Source organism: Cucurbita maxima, unplaced genomic scaffold (genome assembly GCF_002738345.1).
Source record: "Cucurbita maxima cultivar Rimu unplaced genomic scaffold, Cmax_1.0 Cma_Scf00059, whole genome shotgun sequence".
NCBI classification, from domain to species: Eukaryota; Viridiplantae; Streptophyta; class Magnoliopsida; order Cucurbitales; family Cucurbitaceae; genus Cucurbita; species Cucurbita maxima.
In genome coordinates this window covers 725480-751311 of record NW_019272075.1, presented here as the reverse complement: position 1 = coordinate 751311, position 25832 = coordinate 725480, and the positions used below count along the sequence as shown (strand labels likewise).

General features: G+C 34.4%; 2 protein-coding genes across 3 annotated transcripts; both read left to right on the top strand.

Annotated features, from left to right (window-relative positions):
• Positions 1-2893: 2893 nt before the first annotated feature.
• LOC111471873 (probable carbohydrate esterase At4g34215) lies at positions 2894-15927 on the top strand. Of its 2 annotated transcripts, none has more exons than XM_023117548.1 (2): positions 2894-2944; positions 14954-15927. In XM_023117548.1, exon 2 carries the CDS (start codon positions 14972-14974, stop codon positions 15842-15844), a length of 873 nt encoding a protein of 290 aa, XP_022973316.1. In that variant the 5' UTR covers positions 2894-2944; positions 14954-14971; the 3' UTR covers positions 15845-15927. The 2 variants fall into 2 exon arrangements, with proteins under 2 accessions (XP_022973316.1, XP_022973317.1); XM_023117549.1 differs by lacking the exon at positions 2894-2944 and adding an exon at positions 14723-14905.
• LOC111471856 (probable carbohydrate esterase At4g34215) lies at positions 3069-3833 on the top strand. The gene has a single exon (XM_023117520.1). It carries the CDS (start codon positions 3069-3071, stop codon positions 3831-3833), a length of 765 nt encoding a protein of 254 aa, XP_022973288.1.
• Positions 15928-25832: the final 9905 nt, after the last annotated feature.

Below are 25832 nucleotides of genomic sequence, written 5' to 3'. Positions count from 1 at the left end.
TAACTAAGGATTCTTGTGGTTTCGGAGAATCCAGCTACAGAAGAACCAGGAACGGAGAGCTTTCCCCTCTTTTCCGCCCGCCTCCTGGAATTCCTTCCAAAACTTGTTGAATAATTTGTATGGATTCTGTATATGAATATGCTGCCTCTTTTATCTCAGGTCTTGGATCACCTACTAACTACTGCGCTGCTACAAGGAGTGGACCTGTAACCATGCAAAGGGGTGGAGCGTATAGGTCTCGATCACGTGGTTGGGGTATCGATGATGTGGCACGCGGACTGAGTATTTCAAAGAATACTCAGTAAGTGGCCCCACTATAGGGGGCCATGCAAATGCAAGCACATGCAATCATGATTTAAGGACCTATCTCTAATCATCACAAGGGTGACCTCCAGTCTCGGACAAATTGGATGTGTAGTACTTCCCTACACACGATTCACACGTGCGAGTTTGAATCTCCAGGGCGCTTGCACACCCCAATGACCCTTTGGTCATGCTAATCTGTAGCAACGTTTGGAGGTCTGCGGAACCTCATAGTGTCATGCGCCTCATGAACACCCTCATCTGTGCGCATTGGCACTCGTGCACATTCACACTCATCATCATACTGTGCCCATCCGCATTCATCATCTCTAGGGGAAGTAGCCCTATGCTTATGTATGCATGAGGTCCCTCTAAATCCATCATAATGTCTCTTCTGACGCAACCCTCTAGTCTCATCTCTTTGTTACTCTAGGTAACACATACTCGTGGATATTTATATTAATATCATTTTCATGCTCTTAGGGTTGTGTCCTATGTCGATCTAACGACATGATACAATATGACACCCATCATCATATAGCATGCTCTATATGGAAAACATCATCATATTAAGGTAAACGTCACGCAATCGTCATACTCATCATATTGCTATAAAGTGCATCAAGCATATCAAGTACGTCATTCATCAAAATATATATATATACTACGCACATCATCAAGCATGCATCATAACTCATACATCATCATACACTCGTACATCATCATATACTAGTATACGACATCATACAATGCAACTCATACATCGTCATAACTCATACATCATCACATACTATCATACGACATCATACGACACAATTCATACACCATCATAATTCATACAATTTTTAGCCTATCCTATAGTAAGGTCAATTATGTGATTAGTTTAAGTTATTGTCACGAATTTATCCTTAATGAAAGTTTAATTCTGTCATTTGAAATCCAAGTCAACCTATGTGAGTTCATGACATCAGTTTCAAGTTCGAACTTCTATAAAATTATTTCTTTAATTTACATTGGCCCATGTGTTAAACATCATGCGAACATTAGAGGCTTTGCATGAATAAAATTTTAAATGTTTGTTATAATTTCATTTTGATGTCATCCATTTAAAACTCTTTAATATTTACCATATATTTTCTTTCCTCTTAGGTAGTGTTTCCTCTTCTTTTTATTTTAATTAAGTTCACAATTATCTTTTGCCAATTTTAATAGGTTCTTGAATTGCACGGCTAATCAATTCCATATTTCCCATTTGTTTACTTCTATTTCTATGTATTTCATCTGTTTTTCACCAAATCTTCCATTTTGTTCAGTATTTACTTTCTATCTTCCATTTTTTTTTTCTCTCGGTTCCAATTTACTTAATTTTGTTGACAAATATTGGCGTCATTGATTTTAGTTATTTCTCTAACCTAACATGCTAATTAAAATCTAAATAACTAGGCAATAGATCTAATTCTGAATAATTAGATAAAAGAAAAGGAAATCTGATTCCAACTGATATCTTGTAACAACCTTGCATGTATGAGAAGGAGATGTCTCTCCAATTAAATCTCCAAGATCTGTCTCTCCAGTTAAATCTTCAGCTCTCCTGTAAATCTTGTTGTTGGTATTTTTTTTTTTCTTAATTGATGCAGGAACACGTGTGCTTCTTCTGAATTTTGACTGATTAGTTGGTTGAGAAGAGATAGTTGGGAGAGGAAGGAGCGGTCACTCCGAAAATTACTATTCTTATTATTTTTATTATTTAATTATTATTTATTATCATTGTTATTATTCTTCTTTTTGTACTGTTGTTATAATCCGCGAAGTACATACATATTCTTTGTATTTCATACATTCTTATCAAACATGATACGTCACAGTGTCTCGAAGGGCATAAACATGGTCACATACATTGCAGTCATCGTCAAAGAGAAAAGAAAATACATGCATATATCACATTGTTGGTTCAGATCGCATAACATAAACAATAGCACATAAATAGAGCCAAAGAGTACATGCTATTGATGCATCAAAAAAATTCATCAAATCTAACTCATTAACGTTTTATGCTCTCCTTTGTGCTCCTAATCTCGTTTTGGTCCAACGTTCCTAGGTTTAGTTTTACTTGGTTTAATTTAACCTATAATATTCATCCATTTAGAAAAAGGAGCTTAGAGTTTATTTGGGAGCCAACAAAACTTAAATCTTCTAATATATTTTAATTTCAAAAGATCCCATCTTTTATGAAAAAGACATGTGAGACAAGATTGAAAAATAATAATGATAATAAAAATAAAATTCATAGTTGAAAATTTATTTTTATCCTTGTATATATAGATATATTAGACAAATTAGGTGTGATCTAAGACTATTAAGATCGAAAAATACTCTCAATCCACAAATATTGACCGATTGAAACTGATTTTGAAACTTAAATAATACTAAAAATAGAATCAAAATTAAGTATAAAAAGTGAGGATCACTCACAAAGGAATGGAGAAGCATAGATCAATTATAAAATAGAAGGAGAGTGATAAGAGTTTGAACGGGAGAGTAGTTGTGTCTGCTAATAGACACAGAAAGTAGCTTTTAATCCCCTTATACAGAAAGTAGCTTTTAATTCCCTTATACTTATCTTCTTCTGTGTCTATTGGCAGACACAAGGGGTCAAAATGGTTTTACTGAAACTATCAATCTTGATGTGTACGATATTGTTAAGCCCTTCCCTTTCAGGGGCTACTTCTCCCACAAACATATTCATCCTTGCCGGTCAGAGCAACATGGCTGGTCGAGGTGGGGTAGAGAAAACTCCAAAGGGGGAACTTGTGTGGGATGGGAAGGTCCCATCAGAGTGTCAATCCGACCCATCCATCCTACGGTTCAACCCTGAGCGCCAATGGGAGATAGCACACGAACCTCTCCATTTGGGGATTGACGTCGGCAAAACGAAAACTCCAGGGATTGGTCCGGGGATACCGTTTGCTCACCAGTTGAAAGAAAAAGCTGGACAAAAGGCAGGCATCGTGGGTTTAGTTCCTTGTGCTAGGGGTGGCACTTTAATTGAACAATGGATTAAAAACCCTAGCAATCCTAGTGCAACTTTTTACCAAAATTTCATCGAACGAATTAAAACATCAGAAAAAGAAGGTGGGGTTGTGCGTGCTTTGTTTTGGTATCAAGGAGAAAGCGATGCGGCTATGAATGACACTGCTCAAAGATACAAAGACAACTTAAAGAAGTTCATCACCGACATCCGCAATGATATAAAACCTAGATTCTTGCCTGTCATTATTGTTAAGATAGCCCTCTATGACTTTTTTATGAAGCACGATACTCATAATTTGCCAGCAGTGAGAGCAGCTGAAGATGCAGTCCAGAAAGAGCTTCCAGACATCATTACTATTGACTCTTGGGAGTTGCCTATGAACTTGACTACATTTGAAGGCTTTTCTTGGGATCATGGTCATTTTAATACCGCAACTGAGATTGCTTTGGGCAAATGGTTGGCTGACACATATCTCGCCCACTATGGTCATTTACTATGATCTTATTATGTGTCATTCTCTAATCTCTATTGATTGATCTATTATTCTATCTCAATAAAATCATTTAAACCACATCTTTGTTGAACCATAACATACTTAATACTCCACTTTTGTGGAAGTTTCTTATTTAAATAATTAAAAATAATAGTTTTTTAAAAACATTGAAATATTATCTTTTCAAAGAATAGTTTTTTAAAAAAAAAAAAAAAAACTAAAGCTGAAATATTATTATAACAAAATTGGTAAATAAATTAATTTACCAAAAAGTTCGAAATTTTTTAATATTAAATAAAAAATAACTCAGTTGAATATGTTAAATTTTTTTTTTTAAAGAATAATGCAGTAATTAAAGAATATTTAAAAGTTCTAAAGCTTCAATATTACTATAATAGAATTGATAAATAAATTATTTATCAAAAAGTTTGAAAATATTTAATATTAATAATAAAGAATTTTATATTAAAAAAAAATTGGGAAATAGTGCAATAATTAGAGAATAAAAGTGTTGTTCTAAATTAAATATTAATCATTGTCAATAATAATAATATTATTTTTTTTTTTTTGATCCCACAAACTGATTAATTAAAAAATCTCACTAGAATTATCATTAATTCTAGAATTTTTTTTATTAAATTATTATCCATCCAATTAGGAATTTCCCTGAATTCATTATAATTTTTTAATTTTTTTTATTTTTCTGAACAATAATAATAAAATATTTTGAAAATGGTAAATTACCAAAATACCTTAAAAAAACATACGAAAAAATTCAAAATTTAAGTTGTTCTAGAGAAGACACACTCATCATATCCAACTACCAAAATTCAAAATGGAGATCTGTTGCTCCCTCTTTGGACTCCAATTCACGATAATTCTAGAGGTTTTAATGTTAGTTTAAGCTCCCTAGGTAAAGTATGAAGTAGGGACTTCATTTTGAGCAAGATTCCTTTTGGGTTTCTTACTCTCATATTTCTTCTAAATTTGAGAGCGAAAGCCCATCGTTTCCTTTCAAACTTGTTCCTACACCTTCTAAATAAGATTACCCACAAATTTGATGAAGGAATCAAGTACTAAAGGAGCCCCAAACACCGACTTGTTCCTACACCTTCTAAACAAGATTACCCACAAATTTGATGAAGGAATCAAGTACTAAAGGAGCCCCAAACACCGACTTGTTCCTACACCTTCTAAACAAGATTACCCACAAATTTGATGAAGGAATCAAGTACTAAAGGAGTCCCAAACACCGATTCGAAAGAAGAAGTTGACACTTGAAAAATCAATTTGAGCCTACAAGCCATTCGTCAAGAGAGACCAATCCCATTCAGTTTCTACCCATCCAATGAACATTTTGTAGAAGACCACAAGTCTCCACTAACTAGTTAAAGAAATAAAGAAATAAATAAAGAAATAAAAATAATTATAAAAAAAATAGTTATAATAATAATAATAATTAAAAAAAAAAAACAACATTTCCCCACTTCTCTCCACTAACCTCTTCTTCCCTACCCACAATTATCTTTCCTCAACTAACAGAAAAACAATAATTAGAAAAAATGAGAATGACCTTTAAAGCAGTTGAGATTTACTAGAGATTTATATATTAAATCTTCATTTTCTTTTATCCTATTGTTTTTTTAGAAATCACAGTCAATTATAATTAGATCTTCATTGAATTATTACAATGGTTGAGTTAGAAACTAAATTTGAATAATTTATATGAATTCTAGCAACTAACGCCATATTAGTAATATTATATTAAATTTATATCAGTAGCCAAATGAAGATTAAAAATAGAATGACCAAGAAAATTGGTGAATAGTAAACACTGAGATAAGGAAATATTTGGAAATAGAGATCCACTAAAAATTTGGAATACATGAGAACACAATTAAAAGGGGAACAAATAAAAAAAGAAGATAAGGAATTAAAAACCAGAAACTAAATATAGAGAGAAAGTAAAGCCCAAAATAACTTAGGTGTATCTACTTTTTTTTTTTATATACAATAGTAACATGGAAAATAAGATTTTTAATAAAAATATAATTATAGTAACATTTCAAGACTTTTAACAATAGAACTATGTAGATTAAAGAAACAATTTTGTGGATTTCAAACTTGAAACTGATGTCATGGGCTCATATAGATTGACTCGGATTTCAAAAAACGGAATCAAACTTTCATTGAAGATATATTCGTGACGACTTAAGCTAGCTAGGTAAGTGACCTTACTATCGGCATGGTTATATTTGGTGTTGACACGTGTCCCGTGGTTCTGCACGTGTCATATATATTGATATGTGTAAATTATCTGTAGATCAATATACTTCTTATTTGTTATGTATATGTCATAATATGTGAATTGTTTGATAATAATTACGGTATGATGTGTTCAATGATATGTTTGAGATAGGATACGAGAAGGATGCCCAAAACGAAATGTAACGATAGGAATAAAATACGTTCATGAAACGTTAAGGTTAGGTTACATACCGGAGTGATATGGATAAGAGAGATTGATGGAAGAATACGGTTAGGCTACAGGTAGAAAGGGATAGGTTTGTGATAGATTGATAGAACGATAGCGTAAGGATTGATAGAACGATAGCGTTAGGTTAAGTTCTTGTGATGATATGACTGACGTACGTTCATGATATTATACATTGTGATACAATATGTCATGGTATGATGTGTATAGGATGAAATGTTATGTTAAAAGCATAGAACATTATGTTAGGTCTCTTAAATTGAGTGTATACAGTATGATATGAATGACATAAAATTACGATAAATGGCATGAAATATAACCCCATTAGAATTATGTATGATTTGAGAACTAAAGAATGAGAAATTATATGATATGAATGATGAACGATATCTAAAACGATATGAAAAATGCTATGATATGTATATAATGCTAGCGAGGTTGTATTAAAAGATAATGAAAAAGGAAAAGTTTTGGGAACTCATGCATTATGTGTGCTCATGCATTTGGGGGGATACACCTATCCCATCACGAGGGTACGGACCAATGGCAGGACAACGATCGTTATGCTTTGCATAGCGCTGCCGTGACGGTTACTAGTTCTAGCGGGTGTTCGGCCTGAGGGGCTCCCAGAGTATGCCCACCGAATAAGGAAAGTGGTCCAGCGGTGTGCGAACTAGCTGGTGAGCCCATACTCGCACGTATGGGCTGTGTGTAGAGTATATGGTACACGTCCAAAATTACCTGTTAGGACAACACCGTAGGGAAAATGAAACGAAACGAAACAAAAGATAGGTCCCATCATTTTTTTGCATGTGATTGTTGCATTTAACCTAAATAGTGGAGTCACTTACTGAGTATTTTTTTAAATACTCAAGCCATGTGCTACTACATTTTTCAGGTTAAGGCAAAGCATTCTTGTACGGCTGACGACGACATCGCAACTCGAGATCATGGCACATGCATAGGATAGTGGTATTTCTTTTCTTAGACTTAGGCTAGAATAGGATGTTTTAAACTTAAACGCTTATTTATTTTATTTCGGGTCTTTTGTTGTGTCGTTTTAAGGATGTTTTCGAAAACACGTAAGTCCATGGCTGTGTTTTAAGATAAATGCTATGTTTTATGCAATTTAAATGAAGTCTTATGTATTCAATATTTATGGTACATATACAGTAGCGACCTTAAATGAAGTAGAAAATTTTGGGTCGTTACACGTAGCGTGCCCAATTGGAGGAATTTGTTTCCCGGCAAAGATTTTGGGGGTAAGGATTGAATTCTTATTTAAAGTCCATTTTCCTTAAAATTGAGACCACACTTAAGACATTCCTCAACGATTCTTTTAGCCCGAGGGAAGACTAACGAAGAAATTTCATGAAGAAAATCGGATTCTAAAAAGATCCAAAGTATTTATTAATTAAAATATTTGAATATGAAAATAAAAGGAACCATTAAAGTTACCATGGAGGGTAATTATTAAAAAAAACCATTATAAGGTTATAGAGAGATTTCTATTATATTATAAGGTTATAGTGGTAACTAATCAAACTGTAAATCTATTCATTAAAAGAGTTGTGTATTCTTTCATATTACAGTGGTAGAAATGATTGAGTTTGGTCATAAATTCGTAAAAAGCGTGTTGTAGTGATTTTGCTCTAATCCGGGTAAAGAATGAAGAAGATTTTTATTCAAATTTCTAAGAGGCGCTTGGTGGGTAGAATACTAAATCAATAAAACTATGGTGTCATATTTTTTAACTCTTTTCTTTTGTAAAATTATTATGGTGATTTATTCCATATTTTAAGTCCGTAATTATTTATTGTTTGAATAAAATTATTATTTTTATACTTGTTGGGGGTTAATTGTGACTTTTAATTCATCTAAGTTTGGTAATTTGAAAAATGAAGCATAATTAAATAATTTTTATTTAAAACCCCATTCACCTAGAATTTCTAGGGTTTCCATATGGATCCAACGGGCTCTAGGGTTGATCCAGGTGATGCTGTCAAAAAACTAATGGAAGCTAAAAAATTGGTAGGCTCTAAGGTTGATCTTGTTGTCACTATTTAGAAACATGGTGTTCACCATCTCAAAGAAAACACAATGTTAGATTTGTTGAAGACTTTTTCAAATATGTATGAAAAATTGTTGAATAGAACATTTAAAGAGACAAACCCGAAGGTTGAAGGAATATTTTACAAATGTGTCACTGAGTGCCAAATTCGGTAGGGCAGTTGTGAGTCAAAATAATAATAGCTTTACGGGCTAAAGCCAAACTCATTGAGTGGGAGGAGTTGTAACGACCCTAAATTTCCATTTACCTAGATTTGCAACTGGCATCAACATCTATACTCATATGGAGAATTAAACATTTAAAACTTCATCATAAAACATAAACTTCATCTACACACGACCCACACGTGCGAGCATGGATCTCCAAGCGATTCACACCCCCTGAACAAAAACATGCGAGGCATGATGATCATCATCATCATAGTGTACACGTCCGTCTCACCATCATAAATGAGAAAGTTATTGGGTTTTATGTTCTAAAACTCATAGTTGGTAAACAAAAACATATTCTATTTTCAATAAAATTATTATTGTTGTTTATTCAGTAAAGATTGTTATTGAATAAAGTGAATTTTACCATCATTAATCTAAATCCAATAAACTAAGAACACTCTGACTATAGTATGATTACTTGAACTATATGTAGAGACATAAGAGTTGATCAAGTTCAAGTATATAGTCAAAATGATCTATAGTAGAAGAATAAGGCTGAGTACCTTATTCTGGGGACACTATGGATGCGACCCATTTTTGTATATGATATAATCATTGTGATCACTAACATTGTACATGTGGAGACATGTGAGTGGGGGCGTCCTATGCAATGAGTATTGCATAAGATTGGACCATGAAGAAAATCACTCTCACTTTATAATGTCGTTTACTGTTGAGATTGATTTTCTTTTCATTCGATGACCTAGGTAACTCAATCTTAATCCTGAGCTAACCATGAACTCCTGTATATTCGGAATTATCCTTAGATTTGCATGGGTGAGAGTGGCTCAAGTTCGCTGACTCAATAGGCCTACCATTTCAGGGGTAAGACTAGGTAAATGGCTGGGGACGTGGGGTGCAAGATGAAATTCACTCCTACCTACTTTTAGGGATAAAAGAGAGGTAATTCCCTAAGTACTAACTCAGGTCTTGAACAAGGGCCCCACCCTCTCATTGGCCTGAGATGGATTCGGTTTACTGGTTAGACCATAAACCAATTGTTCATTAGAGAATCAGTGAGATAAGAAACAAGAAGTAACTTCAGGGGTAAAACGGTAAATTGACCCAGCTCTAGTTACGAACAACCTGTGAAGGATCAACATACTAATCATGATTATATCAAATGGACAAAAATATATCTATAATGAGGGGAGTGCAACTACTAGGCTATAGTGGAATGTCCTAGTAGTTAACCAACCGGTTAATCTTGGATCGTTGGAGCCCATGATCTATAGGTCCATTAGGTCCCTCTGCTAGCTCATATCAGACTAAATCATAGAACAGTGTGACGAGTGAGTTCGAAGTGTTCGAATTCAAATTAGGGAGAATGCACTACATATATACGATATATTTAACGCATTTTTGTTTTATTTACGAATTAAACAAAAAGAGAGAATATGAGATATTTAAATAAGATTTAAATATCTTAATCAAATATGTGTCGGAATTAATTGGGATTGGCATTTGAATTAATATTAAATATTAATTAATTAGTTTATTTAATCATTTAATATTACTTTAATTTGAAATTAATAATTCAAATAGATTGTTGACTTCATTTAATGGAAAATTTCATGTTAGTGGAATTTTGAGGTACTTTAATTTGAAATTAATAATTCAAATCGATTGTTGAATCAAAATGAAGAAAGCCAAAATGTTGACTTCATTTAATGGAAAAATCATGTTAGTGGAATTTTGAGGTGTTAAAATTTGGTTTAACCAAACTTGACTGCTTGCCAAATAAACCCCACAAATTTGAGTGGAATTTTGAGTGTCAAAATTTGGTTAACTCAAGCATGCATGCTTGCCACATAATCCCAAACATTTGAGTGGAATTTTAAGTGTCAAAATTTGGTGATCTCAAATTTGCATGAACATGCAAACATGACTCTATAAATAGAGTGATCATAATATATGAAAGGTCTTCTTGGTGAAAAACCTTGAGAAAAACCTCTCACAAACACTCTCTTCATATATACAAAATTCCTCCCAAGTTTAGTCACTCACCGGATTCCACAATCCCGTTCTAAGGCTGGAGGATAGTGGAGAAGACACTAGTGGTGATTCGAAACCGGTTCGTAAGGAAAAAGAAATTTGAACTACAAAAAGTTAGTATTCAAGCTCATTAAGTTTTAATACTTATGAACATGTTAGTTATTTACTATAATTGATGTTCTAAAAGTGCCTAAGACTCAAATTGCTTCCGCATGTGTTATATTAACACCATCAGAAGTAACCCGATGTGTATGTACAACAAAATGCATGAGATCCCTATAGTTTTTCATTTTTAAATCATCTTTATGACAACTTTATACACCATTCACATATTACTCTACGTAATATGCATACATGGAACTTTATATGTTCATCATCATTAACACTAACTAGGGTTGTGTCTTAGAAAAATCATCGTCATGATGTATCATGACATTTAATACATGTACATCATCTTAATATAGAATAATATCATACTAAGTAATCTCATCATTATGCATCTTACATCGTCATGTTATCATGCATCATCATCATCATGTCATCATATCATATCATCATCTCAATATCATCATATAATCATATAACATCATCGCATAACATCATCACATAACGTCATCACATCATCATACAACATCATCACATCATCACATCACTACATCATCATATAATATAAAGCATAAATAACACATGCAAGGGCCACTGAGCACGTGTCGTCATACATAAGGCAAGTCTTCCAACCGAGGTGATAGTAAGAACACTTACTCAGTTGGCCTTGCTAAAGTTCTATCTAGCTCCAAATTTTTATATATACTCCTAAACATAACCTAATTTCTAAGCAGTAGAATTAGAGATGATAGGCCATGAAAAGGAACTAACTTTTGAAATATGAGAGGAGAAAGAACTTACCGAATAGAAAAACTCTAGTAATAATCAAAAATGAAATTTTTAATAGACAAAGTCATTTATGCTCGCATGAAGTTTAAACATGAAGAATTCTAAAATATAGAGAATTGAATGTGAAATTGATTTCATGAATCCACATAGGTTGACATGGATACAAAAGAAAAAACTAAAAAATTGTATGAGTTATGATGATATATGTGTTGTATCATATGATGTCGTATACTAGTATATGATGATATATGAGTATATGATAATGTATGAGTTATGATGATGTATGAGTATATGATGATGCATGAGTTATGATGCTTGATGATGTGCATGATATATATATTTCGATGAATGGCGTACTTGATATGCTTGAGGCACTTTATGGCAATATGATGAGTATGATGATTGCATAACATTTACCTTAATATGATAGATGTTTTCCATATCAAGCATGTTATATGATGATGAGTACCATATTGCATCAAGTCATTAGATCGACATAGGACACAACCCTAAGAGCATGATTGTATGCATTTGCATTTGTAAGGCCCCTATAGTGGAGCCACTTACTAAGTATTTTTTCGAAATACTCAAGTCATGTGTCACATCATTTTTCACGTAAAGGCAAAGCGCACCTGTACGAAGGACGACAGCATCGCGAACAGAAACTGTGACACGTGCATAGGTAGACTCATATTTAAATTCCTAGTCTTAGGTTCGAATATGTTATTTTGCATTTCATCGTTTTAAATTATTTTGTAGTTATTTTTATTTTCTCTAAATTTCAGTATTTCGTATTTAAACACGTAAGACCATGATAGTGTTTTTCAATGAATAGGACATTTTAAATATTTTCGACATTTATATTTTAGATGATGTTTTCTTTCAAGATTTATATTTCTGCATTAGAGATGAGCATGAGACGTTAGTAGCGACTCTGCGCATGTAGAAATTTAGGTCGTTATAGTTGGTATCAGATCTCTAGGTTTTAGATTCTGTAGGCTTGGCACGTTCCATGATCTCAACATCGATGTCTCGTCTCCATCAGGTATGTAACTACCCTAAATTTTACCTATTTAATCTAAGGTCATTACTACCTCGAAATGCGGAATTTACATTAAATGGGCTCCTATCATAAATGCGACTTACACTCGCCTTTTATTACCTCGTGAAAAAGAAAAAGAATGCAAGGGAAAGAAAGGAAAAAGAACCATATTGAAATAATTGTCTTAAACTACCCTATGGTTTATTATGCGATTACAATTCAACCTATACTAACCTATACTAATGATGCAAACCATATTCAACCTATACTAACCTATACTAGGAAATGGAAAACAATTACCCTATGCATGTGCCACGGTCCCAGGGTGTACGATGCCACCGTCGATCTCACAGGGGTGCCTTGCCTTTATCTGAAAAAGTAAAGTAGCACGAGGCTTAAGTATTTCTAGAATACTTAGTAAGTGACCCCCTATCGGGGTTATGTAACAATCACATGCAATGAAATAATGGGACCTATCTTTCGTTTCGTTTTCCCTACGGTGCTGTTCTAACGAGTAAACTTTGGACGTGTACCATATACTCTACACACAGCCCATACATGCGAGTATGGGCTCACCAGCTAGTTCGCACACCACTGGGCCACTTTCCTTATCCGGTAGGCATACTGTGATGTCCCACATTGGTTGGGGAGGAGAACAAACCATCATTTATAAGGATGTGGAAACCTTTCCTTAGCAGACGCGTTTTAAAGCCTTGAGGGGAACCCCGAAAGGGAAAGCCCAAAGAGGAAAATATCTGCTAGCGGTAGATCTGGGATGTTACAAATGGTATCAGAGCCAGACACCGGACGATGTGCCAACCTTCTCGTTGTTCCCCGAAGGGGGTAGACACTAGGCGATGTGCTAGTAAGGACGCTAGGCCCCAAAGGGGGGCAGATTTGGGGGTGGTCCCACATCGATTGGAGGAAGGAAAGAGTGCTAACGAGGACGCTGGGCCCCGAGGGGGAATGGATTGTGATGTCCCACATTGGTTGGGGAGGAGAACAAACCACTCTTTATAAGGGTGTGGAAACCTTCCCCTAGCAGACTCGTTTTAAAGCCTTGAGGAGAAGCCCGAAAGGGAAAGCCCAAAGAGGACAATATCTGCTAGCGGTAGGTCTAGGCTGTTACAAGTCTGCACACGTATCTTGTAACACATGCCTGTATGTGTTTTCCCTCTCTCCGAATCACGTTCCTCACCGGTTTATCTTTTTCGGAAGGGCACACCACTGACGTTAGTCTTCTTCCTAGTCCACTCATGTTCTGTTGTTCTAGAAATGACAGAAGGTTTTAGGGTGTTTTGGAGTATAGTGTCGTGGGTCAGTTGGAGACGCCAGAAATCTCACATTTTTTGACGATCTTGATTTTTTTTTTCGAATTCTTATGATCATAGTTCAATGAAATGATGGATACAATACTTCCATGTTAGTCATGTTGTAACTTCTATATAAGACGTACATGCATATTCATGGTATTTCATTCATTCTTATCATGCATGATACATTATAGTGTTTCATAGTCATGTTGTAACTTCTATACAAGACGTACATGCATATTCATGGTATTTCATTCATTCTTATCATGCATGATACATTATAGTGTTTCAAAGAGCATTCAGATAGTCTCATCAACATCGCAGTCATAATAAAAAATAAAAGAAAGTATATACATATATTACATTGTTCATTCAGATCATATAACATAACATAGAGCAATTGAGTACGTATTATTGATGCATAAAAAAAATTCATCAAACCTAGCTCATTGACAGTGTAGACTCTCCTTAGTACTCCTAAGCTCGCTTTGGTCGAATGTTTCTCGATTCAGTTTTACTTGATTTAATTTAACCTACAATATTCATCCATTTAGAAGAAGGAGCTTAGAGTTTATTTGGGGTGCCAACAAAACTTATAATCTTCTTATATATTATAATGTCAAAAAATCCAATCTTTTATTCTATTGAAAAAGACATGTAAGACAAGATTGATAAATAAATAAATAAATTTAAAAATTCATGGTTGAAAATTTTATTTTTATACTTGTATATATATAGATATATTAGACAAATTAGGTGTGATCTAAGACTATTAAGATCGAAAAATACTCTCAATCCACAAATATTGACCGATTGAAACTGATTTTGAAACTTAAATAATACTAAAAATAGAATCAAAATTAAGTATAAAAAGTGAGGATCACTCACAAAGGAATGGAGAAGCATAGATCAATTATAAAATAGAAGGAGAGTGATAAGAGTTTGAACGGGAGAGTAGTTGTGTCTGCTAATAGACACAGAAAGTAGCTTTTAATCCCCTTATACAGAAAGTAGCTTTTAATTCCCTTATACTTATCTTCTTCTGTGTCTATTGGCAGACACAAGGGGTCATTCCCTTATACTTATCTTCTTCTGTGTCTATTGGCAGACACAAGGGGTCAAAATGGTTTTACTGAAACTATCAATCTTGATGTGTACGATATTGTTAAGCCCTTCCCTTTCAGGGGCTACTTCTCCCACAAACATATTCATCCTTGCCGGTCAGAGCAACATGGCTGGTCGAGGTGGGGTAGAGAAAACTCCAACGGGGGAACTTGTGTGGGATGGGAAGGTCCCATCAGAGTGTCAATCCGACCCATCCATCCTACGGTTCAACCCTGAGCGCCAATGGGAGATAGCACACGAACCTCTCCATTTGGGGATTGACGTCGGCAAAACGAAAACTCCAGGGATTGGTCCGGGGATACCGTTTGCTCACCAGTTGAAAGAAAAAGCTGGACAAAAGGCAGGCATCGTGGGTTTAGTTCCTTGTGCTAGGGGTGGCACTTTAATTGAACAATGGATTAAAAACCCTAGCAATCCTAGTGCAACTTTTTACCAAAATTTCATCGAACGAATTAAAACATCAGAAAAAGAAGGTGGGGTTGTGCGTGCTTTGTTTTGGTATCAAGGAGAAAGCGATGCGGCTATGAATGACACTGCTCAAAGATACAAAGACAACTTAAAGAAGTTCATCACCGACATCCGCAATGATATAAAACCTAGATTCTTGCCTGTCATTATTGTTAAGATAGCCCTCTATGACTTTTTTATGAAGCACGATACTCATAATTTGCCAGCAGTGAGAGCAGCTGAAGATGCAGTCCAGAAAGAGCTTCCAGACATCATTACTATTGACTCTTGGGAGTTGCCTATGAACTTGACTACATTTGAAGGCTTTTCTTGGGATCATGGTCATTTTAATACCGCAACTGAGATTGCTTTGGGCAAATGGTTGGCTGACACATATCTCGCCCACTATGGTCATTTACTATGATCTTATTATGTGTCATTCTCTAATCTCTATTGATTGATCTATTATTCTATCTCAATAAAATCATTTAAACCACATCTTTGTTGAACCATAACATACTTAATACTCCACTTTTGTGGTTTCTTATTTAAATAATTAAAAATAATCAAACTTTGTTCAAAGATCAAAATTAAAATAATAACCTAGATGCCATAGTTGTTATTGTTTATGAGATTTAAGTAACTATGAGCTAGGTTATTATTGGTGCTATCGTGAGTCAAGACCCTTAATCCACCAAATAAACTTTGCTGCCCATAAAATTTTACTTACTATCGGCATGGTTATATTTGGTGTTGACATGTGCCCCGTGGTTCTGCACGTGTCATATATATTGATATGTGTAAATTATCTGTAGATCAATATACTTCTTATTTGTTATGTATATGTCATAATATGTGAATTGTTTGATAATAATTACGGTACGATGTGTTCAATGATATGTTTGAGATAGGATACGAGAAGGATGCCCAAAACGAAATGTAACGATAGGAATAAAATACGTTCATGAAACGTTAAGGTTAGGTTACATACCGGAGTAATATGGATAAGAGAGATTGATGGAAGAATACGGTTAGGCTACAGGTAGAAAGGGATAGGTTTGTGATAGATTGATAGAACGATAGCGTAAGGATTGATAGAACGATAGCGTTAGGTTAAGTTCTTGTGATGATATGACTGACGTACGTTCATGATATTATACATTGTGATGCAATATGTCATGGTATGATGTGTATAGGATGAAATGTTATGTTAAAAGCATAGAACATTATGTTAGGTCTCTTAAATTGAGTGTATACAGTATGATATGAATGACATAAAATTACGATAAATGGCATGAAATATAACCCCATTAGAATTATGTATGATTTGAGAACTAAAGAATGAGAAATTATATGATATGAATGATGAACGATATCTAAAACGATATGAAAAATGATATGATATGTATATAATGCTAGCGAGGTTGTATTAAAGGATAATGAAAAAGGAAAAGTTTTGGGAACTCATGCATTATGTGTGCTCATGCATTTGGGGGGATACACCTATCCCATCACGAGGGTACGGACCAATGGCAGGACAACGATCGTTATGCTTTGCATAGCGCTGCCGTGACGGTTACTAGTTCTAGCGGGTGTCCGGCCTGAGGGGCTCCCAGAGTATGCCCACCGAATAAGGAAAGTGGCCCAGCGGTGTGCGAACTAGCTGGTGAGCCCATACTCGCACGTATGGGCTGTGTGTAGAGTATATGGTACACGTCCAAAATTACCTGTTAGGACAACACCGTAGGGAAAATGAAACGAAACGAAACAAAAGATAGGTCCCATCATTTCATTGCATGTGATTGTTGCATTTAACCCCAATAGTGGAGTCACTTACTGAGTATTTTTTTAAATACTCAAGCCATGTGCTACTACATTTTTCAGGTTAAGGCAAAGCATTCTTGTACGACTGACGACGACATCGCAACTCGAGATCATGGTACATGCATAGGATAGTGGTATTTATTTTCTTAGACTTAGGCTAGAATAGGATGTTTTAAACTTAAACGCTTATTTATTTTATTTCGGGTCTTTTGTTGTGTCGTTTTAAGGATGTTTTCGAAAACACGTAAGTCCATGGCTGTGTTTTAAGATAAAAGCTATGTTTTATGCAATTTAAATGAAGTCTTATGTATTCAATATTTATGGTACATATACAGTAGCGACCTTAAATGAAGTAGAAAATTTTGGGTCGTTACACGTAGCGTGCCCAATTGGAGGAATTTGTTTCCCGGCAAAGATTTTGGGGGTAAGGATTGAATTCTTATTTAAAGTCCATTTTCCTTAAAATTGAGACCACACTTGAGACATTCCTCAACGATTCTTTTAGCGAGAGGGAAGACTAACGAAGAAATTTCATGAAGAAAATCGGATTCTAAAAAGATCCAAAGTATTTATTAATTAAAATATTTGAATATGAAAATAAAAGGAACCATTAAAGTTACCATGGAGGGTAATTATTAAAAAAAACCATTATAAAGTTATAGAGAGATTTCTATTATATTATAAGGTTATAGTGGTAACTAATCAAACTGTAAATCTATTCATTAAAAGAGTTGTGTATTCTTTCATATTACAGTGGTAGAAATGATTGAGTTTGGTCATAAATTCGTAAAAAGCGTGTTGTAGTGATTTTGCTCTAATCCGGGTAAAGAATGAAGAAGATTTTTATTCAAATTTCTAAGAGGCGCTTGGTGGGTAGAATACTAAATCAATAAAACTATGGTGTCATATTTTTTAACTCTTTTCTTTTGTAAAATTATTATGGTGATTTATTCCATATTTTAAGTCCGTAATTATTTATTGTTTGAATAAAATTATTATTTTTATACTTGTTGGGGGTTAATTGTGACTTTTAATTCATCCAAGTTTGGTAATTTGAAAAATGAAGCATAATTAAATAATTTTTATTTAAAACCCCATTCACCTAGAATTTCTAGGGTTTCCATATGGATCCAACGGTCTCTAGGGTTGATCCAGGTGATGCTGTCCAAAAACTAATGGAAGCTAAAAAATTGGTAGGCTCTAAAGGTTGATCTTGTTGTCACTATTTAAAAACATGGTGTTCACCATCTCAAAGAAAACACAATGTTAGATTTGTTGAAGACTTTTTCAAATAGAACATTTAAAGAGACAAACCCGAAGGTTGAAGGAATATTTTACAAATGTGTTACTGAGTGCCAAATTCGGTAGGGCAGTTGTGAGTCAAAATAATAATAGCTTTACGGGCTAAAGCCAAACTCATTGAGTGGGAGGAGTTGTAACGACCCTAAATTTCCATTTACCTAGATTCGCAACTGGCATCATCATCTATACTCATATGGAGAATTAAACATTTAAAACTTCATCATAAAACATATTCTATTTTCAATAAAATTATTATTGTTGTTTATTCAGTAAAGATTGTTATTGAATAAAGTGAACTTTACCATCATTAATCTAAATCCAATAAACTAAGAACACTCTGGCTATAGTATGATTACTTGAACTATATGTAGAGACATAAGAGTTGATCAAGTTCAAGTATATAGTCAAAATGATCTATAGTATAAGGATAAGGCTGAGTACCTTATTCTGGGGACACTATGGATGCGACCCACTTTTGTATATGATATAATCAATGTGATCACTAACATTGTACATGTGGAGACATGTGAGTGGGGGCGTCCTATGCAATGAGTATTGCATAAGATTGGACCATGAAGAAAATCACTCTCACTTTATAATGTCGTTTACTGTTGAGACTGATTTTCTTTTCATTCGATGACCTAGGTAACTCAATCTTAATCCTGAGCTAACCATGAACTCCTGTATATTCGGAATTATCCTTAGATTTGCATGGGTGAGAGTGGCTCAAGTTCGCTGACTCAATAGGCCTACCATTTCAGGGGTAAGACTAGGTAAATGGTTGGGGACGTGGGGTGCAAGATGGAATTCACTCCTACCTACTTTTAGGGATAAAAGAGAGATAGTTCCCTAAGTACTAACTCCAGGTCTTGAACAAGGGCCCCACCCTCTCATTGACCTGAGATGGATTCGGTTTACTGGTTAGACCATAAACCAATTGTTCATTAGAGGATCAATGAGATAAGAAACAAGAAGTAACTTCAGGGGTAAAACAGTAAATTGACCCAGTTCTAGTTACGAACAACCTGTGAAGGATCGACATACTAATCATGATTATATCAAATGGACAAAAATATATCTATAATGAGGGGAGTGCAACTACTAGGCTATAGTGGAATGTCCTAGTAGTTAACCAACCGGTTAATCTTGGATCGTTGGAGCCCATGATCTATAGGTCCATTAGGTCCCTCTGCTAGCTCATATCAGACTAAATCATAGAACAGTGTGACGAGTGAGTTCGAAGTGTTCGAATTCAAATTAGGGAGAATGCACTACATATATACGATATATTTAACGCATTTTTGTTTTATTTACGAATTAAACAAAAAGAGAGAATATGAGATATTTAAATAAGATTTAAATATCTTAATCAAATATGTGTCGGAATTAATTGGGATTGGCATTTGAATTAATATTAAATATTAATTAATTAGTTTATTTAATCATTTAATATTACTTTAATTTGAAATTAATAATTCAAATAGATTGTTGACTTCATTTAATGGAAAATTTCATGTTAGTGGAATTTTGAGGTACTTTAATTTGAAATTAATAATTCAAATCGATTGTTGAATCAAAATGAAGAAAGCCAAAATGTTGACTTCATTTAATGGAAAAATCATGTTAGTGGAATTTTGAGGTGTTAAAATTTGGTTTAACCAAACTTGACTGCTTGCCAAATAAACCCCACAAATTTGAGTGGAATTTTGAGTGTCAAAATTTGGTTAACTCAAGCATGCATGCTTGCCACATAATCCCAAACATTTGAGTGGAATTTTAAGTGTCAAAATTTGGTGATCTCAAATTTGCATGAACATGCAAACATGACTCTATAAATAGAGTGATCATAATATATGAAAGGTCTTCTTGGTGAAAAACCTTGAGAAAAACCTCTCACAAACACTCTCTTCATATATACAAAATTCCTCCCAAGTTTAGTCACTCACCGGATTCCACAATCCCGTTCTAAGGCTGGAGGATAGTGGAGAAGACACTAGTGGTGATTCGAAACCGGTTCGTAAGGAAAAAGAAATTTGAACTACAAAAAGTTAGTATTCAAGCTCATTAAGTTTTAATACTTATGAACATGTTAGTTATTTACTATAATTGATGTTCTAAAAGTGCCTAAGACTCAAATTGCTTCCGCATGTGTTATATTAACACCATCAGAAGTAACCCGATGTGTATGTACAACAAAATGCATGAGATCCCTATAGTTTTTCATTTTTAAATCATCTTTATGACAACTTTATACACCATTCACATATTACTCTACGTAATATGCATACATGGAACTTTATATGTTCATCATCATTAACACTAACTAGGGTTGTGTCTTAGAAAAATCATCGTCATGATGTATCATGACATTTAATACATGTACATCATCTTAATATAGAATAATATCATACTAAGTAATCTCATCATTATGCATCTTACATCGTCATGTTATCATGCATCATCATCATCATGTCATCATATCATATCATCATCTCAATATCATCATATAATCATATAACATCATCGCATAACATCATCACATAACGTCATCACATCATCATACAACATCATCACATCATCACATCACTACATCATCATATAATATAAAGCATAAATAACACATGCAAGGGCCACTGAGCACGTGTCGTCATACATAAGGCAAGTCTTCCAACCGAGGTGATAGTAAGAACACTTACTCAGTTGGCCTTGCTAAAGTTCTATCTAGCTCCAAATTTTTATATATACTCCTAAACATAACCTAATTTCTAAGCAGTAGAATTAGAGATGATAGGCCATGAAAAGGAACTAACTTTTGAAATATGAGAGGAGAAAGAACTTACCGAATAGAAAAACTCTAGTAATAATCAAAAATGAAATTTTTAATAGACAAAGTCATTTATGCTCGCATGAAGTTTAAACATGAAGAATTGTAAAATATAGAGAATTGAATGTGAAATTGATTTCATGAATCCACATAGGTTGACATGGATACAAAAGAAAAAACTAAAAAATTGTATGAGTTATGATGATATATGTGTTGTATCATATGATGTCGTATACTAGTATATGATGATATATGAGTATATGATAATGTATGAGTTATGATGATGTATGAGTATATGATGATGCATGAGTTATGATGCTTGATGATGTGCATGATATATATATTTCGATGAATGGCGTACTTGATATGCTTGAGGCACTTTATGGCAATATGATGAGTATGATGATTGCATAACATTTACCTTAATATGATAGATGTTTTCCATATCAAGCATGTTATATGATGATGAGTACCATATTGCATCAAGTCATTAGATCGACATAGGACACAACCCTAAGAGCATGATTGTATGCATTTGCATTTGTAAGGCCCCTATAGTGGAGCCACTTACTAAGTATTTTTTCGAAATACTCAAGTCATGTGTCACATCATTTTTCACGTAAAGGCAAAGCGCACCTGTACGAAGGACGACAGCATCGCGAACAGAAACTGTGACACGTGCATAGGTAGACTCATATTTAAATTCCTAGTCTTAGGTTCGAATATGTTATTTTGCATTTCATCGTTTTAAATTATTTTGTGTTATTTTTATTTTCTCTAAATTTCAGTATTTCGTATTTAAACACGTAAGACCATGATAGTGTTTTTCAATGAATAGGACATTTTAAATATTTTCGACATTTATATTATAGATGATGTTTTCTTTCAAGATTTATATTTCTGCATTAGAGATGAACATGAGACGTTAGTAGCGACTCTGCGCATGTAGAAATTTAGGTCGTTATAGTTGGTATCAGATCTCTAGGTTTTAGATTCTGTAGGCTTGGCACGTTCCATGATCTCAACATCGATGTCTCGTCTCCATCAGGTATGTAACTACCCTAAATTTTACCTATTTAATCTAAGGTCATTACTACCTCGAAATGCGGAATTTACATTAAATGGGCTCCTATCATAAATGCGACTTACACTCGCCTTTTATTACCTCGTGAAAAAGAAAAAGAATGCAAGGGAAAGAAAGGAAAAAGAACCATACTGAAATAATTGTCTTAAACTACCCTATGGTTTATTATGCGATTACAATTCAACCTATACTAACCTATACTAATGATGCAAACCATATTCAACCTATACTAACCTATACTAGGAAATGGAAAACAATTACCCTATGCATGTGCCACGGTCCCAGGGTGTACGATGCCACCGTCGATCTCACAGGGGTGCCTTGCCTTTATCTGAAAAAGTAAAGTAGCACGAGGCTTAAGTATTTCTAGAATACTTAGTAAGTGACCCCCTATCGGGGTTATGTAACAATCACATGCAATGAAATAATGGGACCTATCTTTCGTTTCGTTTTCCCTACGGTGTTGTTCTAATGAGTAAACTTTGGACGTGTACCATATACTCTACACACAGCCCATACGTGCGAGTATGGGCTCACCAGCTAGTTCGCACACTGCTGGGCTACTTTCCTTATCCGGTGGGCATACTGTGATGTCTCACATTGGTTGGGGAGGAGAACAAACCATCATTTATAAGGATGTGGAAACCTTTCCCTAGCAGACGCGTTTTAAAGCCTTGAGGGGAACCCCGAAAGGGAAAGCCCAAAGAGGAAAATATCTGCTAGCGGTAGATCTGGGATGTTACAAATGGTATCAGAGCCAGACACCAGACGATGTGCCAACCTTCTCGTTGTTCCCCGAAGGGGGTAGACACTAGGCGATGTGCTAGTAAGGACGTTAGGCCCCAAAGGGGGGCAGATTTGGGGGTGGTCCCACATCGATTGGAGGAAGGAAAGAGTGCTAACGAGGACGCTAGGCCCCGAAGGGGGATGGATTGTGATGTCCCACATTGGTTGGGGAGGAGAACAAACCACTATTTATAAGGGTGTGGAAACCTTCCCCTAGCAGACGCGTTTTAAAGCCTTGAGGAGAAGCCCGAAAGGGAAAGCCCAAAGAGGACAATATCTGCTAGCGTTAGGTCTGGGCTGTTACAAGTCTACACACGTATCTTGTAACACATGCCTGTATGTGTTTTCCCTCTCTCAAAATCACGTTCCTCACCGGTTTATCCCTTTCGGAAGGGCACACCACTGACGTTAGTCTTCTTCCTAGTCCACTCATGTTCTGTTGTTCTAGAAATGACAGAAGGTTTTAGGGTGTTTTGGAGTATAGTGTCGTGGGTCAGTTGGAGACGCCAGAAATCTCACATTTTTTGACGATCTTGATTTTTTTTTTCGAATTCTTATGATCATAGTTCAATGAAATGATGGATACAATACTTCCATGTTAGTCATGTTGTAACTTCTATATAAGACGTACATGCATATTCATGGTATTTCATTCATTCTTATCATGCATGATACATTATAGTGTTTCAAAGAGCATTCAGATAGTCTCATCAACATCGCAGTCATAATAAAAAATAAAAGAAAGTATATACATATATTACATTGTTCATTCAGATCATATAACATAACATAGAGCAATTGAGTACGTATTATTGATGCATAAAAAAAATTCATCAAACCTAGCTCATTGACAGTGTAGACTCTCCTTAGTACTCCTAAGCTCGCTTTGGTCGAATGTTTCTCGATTCAGTTTTACTTGGTTTAATTTAACCTACAATATTCATCCATTTAGAAGAAGGAGCTTAGAGTTTATTTGGGTGCCAACAAAACTTATAATCTTCTTATATATTATAATGTCAAAAAATCCAATCTTTTATTCTATTGAAAAAGACATGTAAGACAAGATTGATAAATAAATAAATAAATAATTTAAAAATTCATGGTTGAAAATTTTATTTTTATACTTGTATATATATAGATATATTAGACAAATTAGGTGTGATCTAAGACTATTAAGATCTAAAAATACTCTCCATCCACAAATATTGACCGATTGAAATTGATTTTGAAACTTAAATAATACTAAAATTAGAATCAAAATTAAGTATAAAAAGTGAGGATCACTACGGAAGGTGTGAATGTTTGTATAATCCACCACACCTAAATGGTATGAATCTTATCTTATTTATAATCAAATAAATTACAAGGATATGGAAATAGTAATAAATGGAAATAACAATAAATGGAAAGATAACTATGGTAATAAGCCAAATATTAAATATTTGCTTTATAATAAAATAGCAAATATAATATATATGGTAAACTATAAATTATTACTAAATATCCTTAACACCCCACCGCAAGTTAAGTCAGATTTAAACAAACGTGAAGCTTGAATCTGAAAAATTCAAAGAGGTTGAGAAACACTTTTCGTGAAGATGTCAACAACCTGGTTCAGAGGAGGCATAGAGAAACACTTTCTTGGCCATAAAAAATTGCTTGACGACGATGCTACCTTGGCTCTGGTGAGAATATGTCTAACCCCAAGAAGTAGAAGGGGAAACCTAGAGCAAGGGACAAAGACAATGTTGAAGCCGGAAGAGTCACCACATTGGGCGAAGGAGCCAATTTTGGTGAGAAGGGCGGCGGCAACTTGGTGGCCAAGAGGCTAGTGCGGCACACAGATTCCAAAGGTAAATCTTTGCAAAAGGTCGATGGGCTTATCGAGATTCTGTATATTTACAAAGAGAACGCTGATGAAGATCCTAAGATTAGGGTTTCTGTGAAGGATGAAGGATGAATGGGAAAATTGGGAAGAAAATGAAAGAGCTATGTTTGGAAAAGGTGAGGTCGTATGTACAGAAGAAAAGTTATCAACTTTTATTCATTTGTGTCTATTTGGACAGATACGAGGTCAAAATAAGGTAATTAATTTAATAGAAAACTAAACATTTGATAAATAAATTAATTTACCAAAAAGTTTTAAATTTTTTAATATTAATAAAAAAGTATATTAATATTATTATTTATTATTATTATTATTTTATTTTATTTTTGTGAAAAATAAGGTAATTAATTACAGAAAATTTAAAAGCATTTTTGTCAAGAACAAATGGATTCATTTTATGGTGTATCTGCGCATTATTGGGCCGAGCTAGATTTCAACGAGCGTAGACATATGTCAACGAATTTACAGTCCATCCCTATTAACCACTTGGTCATTAACCTGAAAAGAATCACTTCCAAGCTTATTGATAATCCATTATCAACTTCCTTTCGTAGTACCCTACCCCTAGGGGAAGTCGAATCCCTCCTTGAAAGAGAGATGTTCTGAATCACTAGATGATGGGAGCATACTTGGTCATCTGTCATCATACTATAATAAATGAAAACCGAGTTTCAGTTTTCATTTTTTTTTTTTTTTTTTTTTTT